The sequence below is a fragment of the Schistocerca piceifrons genome, chromosome X (assembly GCF_021461385.2).
Source record: "Schistocerca piceifrons isolate TAMUIC-IGC-003096 chromosome X, iqSchPice1.1, whole genome shotgun sequence".
NCBI classification, from domain to species: Eukaryota; Metazoa; Arthropoda; class Insecta; order Orthoptera; family Acrididae; genus Schistocerca; species Schistocerca piceifrons.
This window is the reverse complement of record NC_060149.1, coordinates 725,636,107-725,650,810: the sequence shown is the minus strand read 5'-3', so window position 1 is coordinate 725,650,810 and position 14,704 is coordinate 725,636,107. Positions and strand designations below refer to the sequence as shown.

At 40.3% G+C, this 14,704-nt stretch overlaps 1 protein-coding gene across 1 annotated transcript in view; it reads left to right on the top strand.

Annotated features, from left to right (window-relative positions):
- The window catches only part of LOC124721619 (constitutive coactivator of PPAR-gamma-like protein 1 homolog), a gene marked incomplete in the record, with an annotated part of 229,198 nt that extends 216,619 nt beyond the window's left edge, over positions 1 to 12,579 (top strand). The window contains 1 exon segment of the mRNA XM_047246678.1: positions 11,648 to 12,579. Within this exon segment, the coding sequence (XP_047102634.1) occupies positions 11,648 to 11,912 (265 nt within the window).
- Positions 12,580 to 14,704: the final 2,125 nt, after the last annotated feature.

Genomic DNA, 14,704 nt, shown 5'->3' with positions numbered 1-14,704 from the left:
ACAGTGAACAAAGCTGTGCAGTCATCTAAGAAGCAAATGTTAGTGATGCAGAAACAAAGACGCCAAACTCCAGAAATGATTTGTTTTCATAAGTCCTTCACTATGGTTGCTGTTTCCTAGTACAAACTTCTTGTGTAAAAGTACTGTGAGCAGCAGGTTATTGATGAACTGACATAGAGGAAAGACTATTTAGGTTTTTGGTACCAGGAAGCAGTGCTGTACAAGTAACCATCACATACGGATAGGCGTTGATGAAAAATGTGGACATTCACTTAGCAATCTCGTTGTTGGCATACTCGATGCTGGAGAACCCTCAGAGCCATTACTGTTTTCCAACAAAGTGTTTGAAAAATCCTAATTATACAACAGTGACTTGTTTTGCTAATGGCAGTCTAAAATTGCTGTGATTGAGGGATTTCAAGAAGAAAATGTTCTTGTTGTTACGTGTTCAGATGCTGTGATCGTTTGCTTGATGGCGACAACTGCCCTATATATGTTCTATGAGCTTTTAATAGAATTCAGCTGTCTGTACCACGCACTGAAACATATCACTGAAGAAATGTTAATCAGCTACCCAGAAATAAACAAAAATGATTTTATAAGCCTAGAGAGAGTGTGTCAAAGCACTACTGCTACAAAATCCAGTGTTGTCACATAAGCCTATCCTAATGAGATTGGGTACATGTATTAAAGCTGTCATTTTTTATAATGAATGTTACCCAGCTGTGATTGATTCTTTTCTGAGAGAGTCTTCAGTTTCAGTACCAGTGCCATAAAATGTTTTCACTGAAGCTAAAATCTAAAAGCTCTGGTGTACATCCGTAGCTCGGATTCCTTGTCAGCAGTCTAAAGAATAAATTGTATCGGGTTGGCTTTGCTTAAATCATTAGAAATTATTTAGAATATCCAGTGTAAGCTGACTGACATTAAAGATAATGTGGAGCAGAATGTAGTTAATAAGTTAGACGTTGTTTTGGCAAGGAATGCAGTCTACTATCTGCAGTATCTTCAGCGGGGAGAAGAGTGGTCATCTGTTCAGTAATATTTCATGTCCTAAATTGACACCATCACTGTCCTGTGATTTGGAAAGTTCATTTTCCTCCTACAAAAACATTCTTTCAATTGGTGACATTCTATGATTACAGAGAGTTTGGAGAAGTACCTAGTTGTTCAGTGTGCTTAAAAATGAAGGGTGAAGTAGGTCATCTTAATTTCAGTGAGGATGGACATTTTAGTAAACAAACACGTCAGAAAATAATGTGCTTGTATTGGACATTGAAAATAAAAAAAAAATTAAGTAATGTGAATATTGCTCCTTTTTAATGTACTCTTCGTGGTTTTTGGTTTGTTCAAGTGCATACTCAGATTGTGCTAGTAGACTGTGGTACAATTCAGATGTTGTTTTACATTACATATTTATATATTATATTATATTTTTATTACATATTTGACCCACTTTCATTATATGAATATGTAAAAAAATTGCGTGTTGGTACTACATAAAAATCCAGTCTCTAGTCATGAATATGTAGCCTCCCTAGCAATGAACACTTCAGCTTGTCAGTTGGTAAATCATGTGAATGACTTAACATGTAGCCCTGCCTTTAATGCTGTATGGGGTGTGTTTTAGAGCAGAATCTGTTTTAGTGTTAGGATTCTTATGGGATGGTGGTATGGGAACATAAAAGGGTTTGGCAAGGATGCTGTGAATGTTAGGAGGTCAGTTTGAGGCATCCTTGGTTTTGAGAGGATATTGGGGTGGGGTCATCTCATTTGTGGCTGCTAATGACAGTCCAAAATCAAAACAAAAACATACAAATTGAAGACAGCATTTTCAGAATGTAGTCGGTGAGAAACTAATTTCAGTTCTGTAGTCGTCCATGGCCAGGTACAATGTGTTACGTTATACTCTCATTTGGTACACACCAACTACTAGCTGCATCAAGAAAAATTAACCTCGAGTCCATATGTTACAGTGTAACCTTCTGAAGGTCGATAAATAACTGCTGTGGTTTTCAGGCATAAGCCTAGTGAAGCACTGTGGTGTCAAACCAGTCAGCATTCACTTGAGGACAGTTTTTTTTATTTTTACTGTAAAAATAGAGCAACTCTGGGTAATGTGCTGGATCCTAAATCTGAAATGATGGTACATACACTGAAGCGCTAAAGAAACTGGTATAGGCATGTGTTTTCAAATACGGAGCTGTGTAAACAGGCAGAATACGGAGCTGTGGTCAGCAATCCTTTTATAAGACAAGTGTCTGGCATAGTTGTTAGATCGGTTACTGCTGCAAACAATGGCAGGTAGTCATGATTTAAGCGAGTTTGAACGTGGTATTATAGTCGGTGCACAAGCGAAGGGACACAGCATCTCCGAGGTAAGCAATGAAACGGGAGTTTTCCCGTAGGACCATTTCACAAGTTTATCATGAATATCAGGAATCCGGTAAGACATCAAATCTCTGACATCATTGTGGCCAGGAAAAGATCCTGCAAGATGGGACCAACGACGACTGAAGAGAATCGTTCAACATCACAGATGTGCAACCCTTCCGCAAATTGCTGCAGATTTTAAGATTTCAATGCTGGGCCATCAGCAAGTGTCTGAGTGCGAACCATTCAATGAAACATCATCAGTATGGACTTTGCAGCCGAAGGCCCAATCGTGAACCCTTGCTGACTGCACGACACAAAGCTTTACTCTTCGCCAGGGTCCCTGAACACTGACATTGGACTGTTGATGACTGGAAACGTGTTGCCTCATTTCAAATTGTATCGAGTGGATGGATATGTGCGGGTATGGTGACAACCTCATGAATCCATGGATCCTGCATATCAGCAGGGGACTGTTCAAACTGGTGGAGGCTCTATAATGGTGTGGAACGTGTGCAGTTGAAGTAATGTGGGACTCCCGATACATTTAAATAAGACTCTGACAGGTGATATGTATTTAAGCATCCTGTCTGATCACCTGAATCCAGACAGAATCCGGACAGATTTGGGCATTTCCAGCAGGACAATGTGACACCCCACACGTCCAGAAATGCTACAGAGTGGTTCCAGGGACACTCTTCTGAGTTTAAGCACTTCTGCTGGCCACAAAACTCCCCATACATGATCATTATTGGCAGGATTTACAGACAGACCTGCAGGATTAATGTGTCAATTCCCACCAGCCCTACTTCGGACATTAGTAGAGTCCATGCCACATTGTGTTGCAGTACTTCTGCATGCTCACGGGTTCCCTACACAATATTAGGCAGGTGTACCAGTTTCCTTGGCTCTTCAGTGTGCATTTGAAAGATTTATTGAAAATAAATTTGAACTACTTTACTTGTGAAATTCAAGACTGGAAATTTGTTTGTCATTGATTATATTGAATGTAATACAGTAAATTAAGTCTATTTTATTCTTCGAGACTATCTGTTCTATCTTTTGAGTCTTTGGTTGTTTTTAAATGTGTGGTACTCATAGCCAGTTATTTGATTCATTTCACTCTTTATGTTTGAAACCTTTGTTACCTAAGGTCTGTGTGCATGTACGTGCAAGGATAAGTAGCTGGTGATGCTGGATCCTTCCAGTAGTGCTTTAATTTTATAGTTTGTTATGTACTTAAATCTAATTTGCAGTTGCATGAGAGAACTATATCTTGTGATACTTGCATTGTTCACCCTTTCATAAAATTTTATTTACACGCATGAGGAGAACACAGTAAGTATCATAACCTGATTCCTCAGAAACTTCACTCAGTGGAAGAGGAGTCAAAATAAGCACACGTATTTTGCTTATCCGTAGATAATCGACCATTTCTGAGAAAATGATGGTCAAAGTTTTCTGGGTACTTCATGTGCATTTTAGCAGCTTAAATGTTCAGCTGAGGGGTGGCGCAGTGGCTAGCATCACAGCTTCACACGTTTGCAGCTTGTGTTCAAAACCTGATTATTGCTTTCATTTTTGTCTTTTATTTATCTACCCATGTCTGTAGAAGATTACGTCTCATATGTTTTCGAATGTATATTGAAATAGTTATCCCTATTTGTCTACTAATTGTGTGTATGGTGAATGAATTTTTAAAAAAGTAAATAAAAACAATAAATGAATGAGAAAATTATGTGGAAGTTTGTTTGGTGAAATTCCTGTAATGTATCTTGATTTATAATCAGTTGCAAGTGCCAGTTTTCGTTAAAAGTGATCCATTATGCATGATTTGTCGCAAAATTGTTGACAATGACTAAAGAGTGAAATCTTCACCGGTGGTAATGATGTTTCTTTCTCGAGTGAGTTACACACAAAGAAATGTGTCTGTGGCAAACATGCCTACGGGAGCTGCTCATGTTCTTTGGACTTCCTAGCTTTTGAATGTTGTTAAAATTTAAAAGACTGTAACCCTTGAAAATACCACACACACACACACACACACACACACACACACACACACACACACACACACACACACACACACACACACATTATATAGTAAATGTATGATGTGGAATCTAGTGGTAATTTTATAATTAATGCACTGAGGTAACAAGAGTAATGGGATACCTCCTAATATCACAGCTCAGTGTATTTTCAGCTATTCTACCTCTGTAGCTGTACTAATTGCGAAAGTGTTGACAGTGCAGGATTTGTGCATGAACTTTCTTCTCAATCATGTCTCATAAATGTTCAGTGGAGTTCGTGTTGGAAGATCTGGTGAAAACAAGTAATTGTCTGGAATGTTCTTCAAATCAGTCATGAAAAATTGTGGCCCGGTGACTTGGTGCATCGTCATCAAGTTCACGAATGGCTGCAGATGGTCTCCAAGTAGCCGAACAGAATCATTTCCAGTCAATGATCAGTTCAGTTGTACCAGAGGACCCAATCCATTACATGTAAACACAGTCCACACCATTATGGAGCCACCACCAGCTGCATAGTGCCTCGTTGACAACTTGAGTCCGCCGGCCGTAGTGGCCGTGCGGTTCTAGGCACTACAGTCTGGAGCCAAGTGACCACTACGGTGGCAGGTTTGAATCCTGCCTCTGGCATGGATGTGTGTGATGTCCTTAGGTTAGTTAGGTTTAACTAGTTCTAAGTTCTAGGCGACTTATGACCTCAGAAGTTAAGTCGTGTAGTGCTCAGAGCCATTTGAACCATTTGAACAACTTGAGTCCATAGCTTGTGGGATCTGCACCACACTCAAACCCTTTCAGCAGCTCATACCAACAGAAATCGGGACTCGTCTGACCAGGCCATGGTTTTCCAGTCATGTAGGATCCAATCGATATGGTCACGAGCCCAGGAGAGGCATTGCAGATGATGTCAAGTACTGTTAGCAAAGGCACTCACATTGGTCGTCTGCTGTCGTAGCCCATTAATGCCAAATTCATCACACTGTCCTAATGGAAATGTTTGTTGTATGCCCCACATCGATTTCTATGGTTATTTCATGCAGTGATGCCTGACCATTAGCACTAACAACTCTATGCCAACACTGTTGCTCTCAGTCACCAAGTGAAGGCCGTCGGCCACAGCGTTGTCCATGCTGGAGGAATTTGGTATTCTTGACACACTCTTGACACTGTGGGTCTCGGAATATTGAATTCCCTAATGATTTCTGAAATGAAATGTCCCATTCTGCATTTGAAGTCCATTAATTCCCATTGTGTGGCCACAATAACATTGGAAAGATTTTCCTATGAATCATCGGAGTACAAATGACAGCTCCACCAGCTCACTGCCATTTTATACCTCGTGTTTGGGATAATACTGCCATCTGTATATGTGCATATCTCTCTCTCATATCTTTTGTCACCTCAGTGTGTAACACTCTTGTATCCCCTAACTTGATAAGAAACATTCCTCTAGTAACCTTCTGTGGACATGGAAAAATAAATGAATAAAATTAAAGGAATGAAAACAGTAATAGAGTTTAGAACACAGGATGCCAAAGTGAGAATCCGCAGCACTAAATTTGACCATTGTTTTCTCAGAAACGGCAAATATCTACAGAAAGCCAAGGCACATGTTCACTTATTTTGACTCTTTTTTGTTTCCAATGAGCAAAGCTTCTGGGAAACTTGGTTACAGTACTTACTATGTTCTCATCGTCATGTGTAACCACCATGTGTTAATGTCATCCTGCATTTAGTTTTTTTCCCACCCCCCCTGTTTACTTCCAAAGACCATAATTCAAGTTACTGCTGTTATAAAGACATAACACATTATAAAAATTTAACTAACCGAATTACTGTTTCCTATCATTTCCACAAGTTGAATTTTCAGCTCATATTCAAGCAGACATTACTAAATGCTACATCTCCCTCTCCACCCCACCCCCCCCTCCTTCTGCTGGCCCCCCAAGATGTATGACTTACACATTTAAGGATGTGCAAAACCTTGAGGCATCTTGGCTTCAGTTCTTTAAGGTGTGGCAACCATGTTAGCCTCTCATCAGAAGTGAAACCCAGATATTTCACCATTTCCTGAAAAGTGAGAACAGTTTCCTCCAGATCAAAAACAGGTGAATTAAAAAGAACGCAGGAGTGATGAAAATCAGCACACAGTTATCTCCAAAGGTAATTTAAAACCTGTGGTGTTGACCACTCCCGCAGCTGCCTGATCATCAAATTCCATTGCCGATTAGGTGTTACAAGCTTGGAGGAAGGTGAAGAAGTTGTACAGAAGGGACATTGTACAGGACACCTTACTGTGGACATCAAATTGTTGATCACTTCGGTGAGCACCATTACTCTTCAAACAGTCCCTTGAGGGGCATCGTTCTGCGCAAAACGGTCAGACTGACCATTCCTGACACACTACAAAACATACACTACTGGCCATTAAAATTGCTACACCAAGAAGAAATCCAGATGATAAACGGGTATTCATTGGACAAATATATTATACTAGAACTGACATGTGATTACATATTCACGCAGTTTGGATGCATAGATCCTGAGAAATCAGTACCCAGAACAACCACCTCTTGCAGTAATAACGGCCTTGATATGCCTGGGCATTGAGTCAAACAGAGCTTGGATGGCTTATACAGGTACAGCTCTGCCCATGCAGCTTCAACACGATACCACAGTTCATCAAAATTAGTGACTGGCGTATTGTGACTAGCCAGTTGCTCGGCCGCCATTGACCAGACATTTTCAGTTGGTGAAAGATATGGAGAAAGTGCTGGCCAGGGCAGCAGTCGAACATTTTCTGTATCCAGAAAGGCCCGTACAGGGCCTGCAACATGTGGTCATGCATTATCCTGCTGAAATGTAGGGTTTCTCAGGGATCAAATGAAGGGTAGAGCCACGGGTCGTAACACATCTGAAATGTAAAGTCCAGTGTTCAAAGTGCCGTCAATGCGAACAAGAGGTGACCGAGACGTGTAACCAATGGTACCCCATACCATCACGCTGGGTGATACGCCAGTATGGCGATGATGAATATACGCTTCCAATGTGCGTTCACCGCGGTGTCACCAAACACAGATGCGACCATCATGATGCTGTAAACAGAACCTGGATTCATCCGAAAATTTGAAGTTTTGTCATTCGTGCACCCAGGTTCGTCATTGAGCTCACCATCGCAGGCGCTCCTGTCTGTGATGCAGCATCAAGGGTAACCGCAGCCATGGTCTCAGAGCTGACAGTCCATGCTGCTGCAAACGTCGTCGAACTGTTTGTGCAGATGGTTGTTGTCTTACAAATGTCCCCATCTGTTGACTCAGGGATCGAGACATGGCTGCACGATCCGTTACAGCCATGCGGATAAGATGCCTGTCATCTCGACTGCTAGTGATACGAGGCCATTAGGATCCATCACGGTGTTCCGTATTACCCTCCTGAACCCACCGATTCCATATTCTGCTAACAGTCATTGGATCTCGACCAACACAAGCAGCAATGTCGCGATACGATAAACCGCAATTGTGATAGGCTACAATCCGACCTTTATCAAAGTCGGAAACGTGATGGTACGTATTTCTCCTCCTTACACGAGGCATCACAACAACGTTTCACCAGGCAACTTTCCTCATGTCAGCACGTTGTAGGTGTCGCCACCGGTGCCTACCTTGTGTGAATGCTCTGAAAAGATAATCATTTGAGTATCACAGCATCTTCTTCCTGTCGGTTAAATTTCGCGTCTGTAGCACGTCGTCTTTGTGGTGTAGCAATTTTAATGGCCAGTAGTGTATCCATCTGATAGGAAGGACTGTATGAATGTGGGAAGACATGCATGGAAAAACCAGCTCATAGAGCTATAAAAAAATTTTATGCTTTCAGGCAGTACCATAGGCCTTGTCCAAATCGAAGAATACACCAACAAGGTGTTGCTTATGGAGGAAACCTTGTTGAATCGCCACTTCGATCAAGGTCGGGCTATTGACTGTGTAGCAAAACCACCTGAACCCACAGTGGGAGCAACTGAGGACTGACCTGGTTTCAAGAACTCACACTCAGTGGTGATTGATCATACACTCCATTGTCCTTCCTACAGAGCTTGTGTATGTGACCACACCCTTGCTTGATTTGAGATAGTTATGTAACTCAAGAAGTAGGTCAAAGTCACTCAGTTTTTATGACTTCTTAAAAACGAATGGGTTTAGTCTGATTATTCCCTGGTTTAAAGTCGAGATTAAAATAGATTCTTTCCACGAGTTGGGAAAGTCGCCTGTCATCCCAATTGCGTTAAAGAGCTGGAGGAGGACCTCCTTTGCTACGGCTTCAGTTGTTTCAGTATACTGTACATTATTATGTTGTGATCAGGCACAGTACCATGAGATACTGATAGTGCAGAATCCATCTCCCAAAGAGAGGGAGTCTGTTTGTATTCCTCCATGTTAGTGGAATGTAAATCAAAACCAACGCTCTGCTGTGTGTCCTCATAATGACAGCTGCTAGGACAGTTGTTAGTTTTGCCTGAAGTGCTCCTAATGGCTTCCCATACTTGACTTGCAGGTGTGGGCCTATTGATGGAGTTCAGGAACTTGTTACAAGACCTCTGCTTGCTCTCACAAATTATTTTCCATGCCTTTGCCCTCACCACTTGAAAGGTTGCAAGATTTGCATCTAGAGGGCACTGATTGAATCTTAGCACAGCTGTTCTCCTGCCCCTGATGGCAGAACAACATTCACCATTCCACCAAGGGACAGACTGCCTTCTATGTGTTACATGTTTCCTGGGGAGGGACATCAATGGCTTGATGAATCACAGCTGTAATGTGATCCTGTGCTGGTCACCTCCTTAGTGATCGAAAATAGCTAACTGCTTGTATACCATCCATTTAGCCTTTCTTAAGAGCCATCTCGGCTGCTTCCTTTTTTGATCTGCTCCATCTGGCAGATGGGGAAGTGGTTGCTGCCCTCAAGGTTGTCCACTTTCCACTTAGTGGTATTGGTAAGGTCGGGCAAACAGAGAGAGAGGTCTGTTGTTTTAGATGAACCTGTAGTGGTGCTGAAGTGCGTAGCATGACCCACGTTCATGAATATGATGTATGCAGTTTGTGAGAGATCCTTGAAAATCCAACTACTGGGGCAAGTGATGTTGGATCCTCATAGTGCACTGTGCACATTAGAGTCTATTAAAATAATAGAGAGATGGGGCAGTTCAGCAATAAGCTGCATGAGGATCTCACTGTCAATTTTCTCATGGGATGGGAGGTGCACAGAGCACACCGTGACATTAGCATGGGCTATTATCCTAACAGCAACTGCTTATGCGTTGTAGTTAAAGGCACATGTGAGGAGTGGAATGTGTCCTTGATGAGCATAGTTACCCCACCTTTCACTCTATCACAGTAAGATAAACATTCCTGTGGAGGTGATATCCACCAAGTGCAGGGATGTCGGTAGCTTTAAAATGCCACTCTTGAAGACATTGGCAGATAGATCTGTCCTGGAGGAGGAATCTAAGTTCCTTCAGATGGGTCCTCCATCCATTCGTATTCCATTGGAGCATGGGAGCCATTTCAGTTGTGTGGTTTTAATTTACCTATATATTTGTGTCAGGATGGTAAGACACTTGCACGAGTCAGAAGGAGTGGAGGGGCTGTTAGGATCTGTTCATCAAGTATGTAATTCCAGGATGTTCTCCTCATCAGTGAGATGTGACAGAGTGACATCTGACAGCACCTGGGACAGCTTCTGAATCAAATGTTGTGGCTATTTCGCGCCCTTTTACCCTTTGAGGGTTGTGGGAAAAGGGGAAGCTGAGAGGCAGTATTCTTTTGGGTTGCCTTCTCTATGCTCACAGTGAAAGTGTTGCCTTTCTCTTGTGTTGTAGCTGCCTTACTTTGGCATGTATACTTGCAAGTACAGGCACCAACAGCTGATAAAGGTTCACTCGACACCATCTGTGTTGAAGTGGTTACCTTGGGGACAGGGTTTCCTTGTGTTGTATTCTCCTTTTTTTTGTTCCACATGGTCTGTTTTATTTCCATAATTCTTCAGCAAAAGTTGGGCAGTCTTGGCTCCAGACTGGGTGGCTCTCAGAGCCATTGATGCACATTGCTGGAGAGTGCCAGTGCCATAGTCTTGGGCTGGCTTTCCACATATTCCATAAGTCTGTTCACCTCCACAACTCGGGTTAGGTATATAAGGCTGAACCTAAGTTGGAGGAACTCTGCCATAATATATTCAGGTAGTGTCAGAGAACTGAAGGTCACAATGTTCAGACTCAACAGCCATTGAGCATTTTAGCGTAGAGGTTTGCACCATCCTTGTGATCCACGCAGTCAAACCAGAATCCCCATTCGTTGTGACACACAACGTTGCGCCACACGGTGGTTGCTGCAGTGTGCCCTGAGCTTACGGTTACAGAGGATTGGTGACACTCACCAGTCACCAGCTCAGGAAACCCAGTTTCCCCAAGCCCATAACCAGCAAATGAATGCTGAGCTCCCTGAGGTGCTTGCCATTTAGAACGACCCGGGGTCACATGTAGCTTTATTGAAAATACCACCTGTGCATCAGGCTTTATCATTACCCCATCAAGGACTATGTTATTATTGAGTGTCCAACTGTAATCTACTTGTTTGGGGCAATGCCAGTGGAGTGCCACTGTATACAATTTTATCCTGCTCAGTACTCAGATGGCAGTATTGCCACCCTCCAATATGCAGTGTCCTGTTGACATATTCCAGCAGAATTTTTTGTGGCGCAGGTCACTGAGATTTTTCAAAGGATCTTCTATTGAACTGCGGGAACCCCTCCTTACTTGGCATGCACATGTATCTAAATATTTTGTCACTGAAGATACATGAAACTGGTTTCATTCAAATGAAATTAATAGTATTAATTGTTCAGTTTTTGTTTCTACTACATGTCCATATTGTTCAATGCTATAAAAATGTGTGTCTATTTTTATAAGTGTATTTTTATAAGTCTGTTTTAAAAATAAGTCTGTTTTTGAAACTACAATTTCCTTAATAGAAAGACTTTGCAAATGAGCTTTGTTATTTTGTGAAAAATATTTTTAAGTGGAACTTTTTATCCTTAAAATCAATATTTTGGAAATTTGCAGCAACTTTTCAGTTGTCACATCACTTAAAAAGAGATTAAAATTGCTGATCTTTGTTTTGTAGTCTCATGTTACTTTAAAGAGTTTTGAATAACCTCAGCATTGTTTATTACCTTGAAATATTTGTTGTTGTTTTCAGGGCTAACAAAGAGGATGAGAATGACGGTACTGGTCGTCGCCGAGTTCGTAGTCCACCCATCATCGACATAAATGGAAGGAGTGACACACCAAATGGCTCTTCACAGAATCTCACTGATGTGTGTAGTGCTTCACATTCACCAATTGAAGGCTCTGTTACAGTGCTAGATGTTGTGGCTGATGTTGGACATGCAGACAGACATGTAGACGAGGAAGACGACTCAAATCAAACTTTGTTGGCAGGGGTGCTGTCAACAAATACATAGTCTCAGCATTTGTGTGATAGTGTAATACTTTTTCTACCAGTTGCTCACAATGGTTATTGAAAGTAAAGTGCAAAACTTTATTCGAACTATGGCATCTTATATCCCTGAGTGGAAGGCCAATACTTGTAACTTCAAATGCGGACATTTACAGGAAAATAGTGCTTTCATTTCATAGTTGTGTGTTTCTGGTTTTGTACTTAATAACTGCAATACATTTTGTGGATATTGGGTAAGTAATATTTGGAAACTTTTTGATCCTTGACTCTTAATGTAGCACGGAAACTATGTCAACATTTTTAAAAAATAGAAAAGACTGTATACTGCTAAACTAGTGCCTTGATTTATAAGTGGTACAAAACATTAGTTAATGGTGTCAGATCTCTTTGGCTATATTTTATGGCAGTTTTTTGAATGTGGATTTTGTAACAGTACTTACCTAGATTACTGTTTCGAATGTCAAAAGTTTGAACTAAGAGATGTTATAATAAATTTTTAAGCTTGCATAAAGTTGTGGCAGTAATTGACTGTAACATACATTTGTAAAGCTTAATTTATTTACATTATTTATCTTACTTTGTTATGGAAGCATTTGAAGTATGACTACATGTGGGGAAGCATTTGAAGTATGACTACATATTTGCCTTCTTCTCAGATTATTACAGTTTTAACTGTTGAAAAATGTGACTACTTTTTTTATTGTATTTTAAAGTTAGATATAAATAGTTTTAATAACAAAATGCACCACTGCTTCTGTTAGCATTCTCTCTCTTTTTTTCCCCTCCCTCCCTCCCTCCCTCCCTCCCTCCCACCTCTCTCTCTCTCTCTCTCTCTCTCTCTCTCTCTCTCTCTCTCTCTCTCTCTCTCTCTCTCTCTCTAAATTATTAGTACTGAAACTGTCATTTGGTGGCATTGGTATTTAAAGTAATGCTATTTGGTAACATCAGTTTCCAAGTTTCACTTAAAATATTTATTAAAATAACTAATTATGTTTATGACAATTACTTTGTCAAAGTAATAAGTTATGGGGGTCTGTAAAGATGATATGATTTTACATATAAAATGCACTATACTTATACTGAATAAGAAAAATTAACAACATAAATATTAATTGTCGATTATATGTAATGGCTCTAAATTACTGAGCACTACAACAGAAACATGTAATGAAAATGCACTTGATGAATTCCTGAATCTGTTTGAAAAGTTACTGCTGAATTATCTAAATCTAAAACTGAAGAAAATCAATCTCAAAAACCTTTTGCTTTCCATAAGGATGGAATAGTACAAGCAGTCTTGCTTCAATTGTTGCAAACAGTTGACTTCTGAATGCTGATGTAAGAAGTACTTGATCAATTGTGTTTGAGAATACTGGTGTCTTCAAACACTCAGCTCCCTCATTTCCACCCTGTGGTGTCGTGCCCCCTTCCCCACCGCCACTCGCTTTTGGACATCTGCCCTTATTTTTCAAATAGTACTGTGGTTTTAGTTGGCACTTGAAAGTTATTTTCTGGTTGGGACATTAGATTAGACTTCAGAGGCAACTGATTCAGTGCAATTTTCCATGCTAAATTCTATAGCCAGAATTTGTGAAAGTTGACTTTTGGGAAGTCTTAATAAACAAAGTTATATTATCATAACAATAACCAAGGGACTAATCTTGAAGCAAATTTGTAAGAGATTCTGCACCTAGAATTATACACATGTCATGAGTCCATCAAGTGGTTTGTTTCTGTAGATTATGTTACACTGGCAGAAAGTTCCAGCATGTTCAAAGTGACTGATCTGCAGGGTATTGTTATTTTGATGCTGTGTGCCACACAGCCGTGCACCTCGGTGCACTCTACTGACTTCTTCAAGTTACACTATTACCATATAATTTTTCACACACATAGACTGCTAAGCAGTATTGTCCTCTCATAACATTACAGCATGTGCCTCACTAGTGAAGATAATGATGATTGATAGTATTATTTGCTTGTAGTTGAAGATGGATCATGTTACTTAAGATGTAGATGGCTTGTTGTCAGTTATATAAATTGATGCTGGTCATAAGCACAAGGAAAAAAGAAAAGGAACAGTTGCTTTGAAATTGATTTTGGACAATGAAAAATATAGGTAGATGGCATTGATGGAAAAGATTTCTGTACTACAAGAAATTTTAAAGTATTGGGTTTCACAGGTTTAGTATGAAAATATTTCAGAATATTCGTAGGCCAACTGTATAGTTAGTTGAGCAACATCTTTGTTTACATGTTGACAGTAACTATTGAATTAATATTTGACCGGGTGGGGGGAGATAGATACATGTAGACCATACGAATAGCTTCGATTAGCTACAAATAGCTTCAATTCACTGAGTAAAGCAGTAGTTAGGTTCATCATGCCAGTGTAGGGAGTTCATGTTATTGAGTCAAATACTTTTAATGGCAGTGATAAATAGTGATACATTTCTTAATTTTACATCTGTGCAATACTTTCATAGTTTATTTTGAGGTAGGTCGTATTGATAGTAAAATGTGAGGCGCACATAAGTGATCATATAGTGGACAAACTTTTAAAGTAGCTTTGTAGCAGATTAAGAGTTTGCATGTAAAAGAGAGAGAAGATGGTGCATTTTGAATAATATTTTGTCAGAGGCAAATACAGTGAAAATTCTATTGTCATTTGTTGACTGCCAGTGTTAGATTTAAGCTATCCAAAGATTTGTATTATGGAAACCTGATTTTTTTATTTTGTGTGTGTGTGTGTGTGTGTGTGTGTGTGTGTGTGTGTGTTTTGCACTTGAGAGCAAT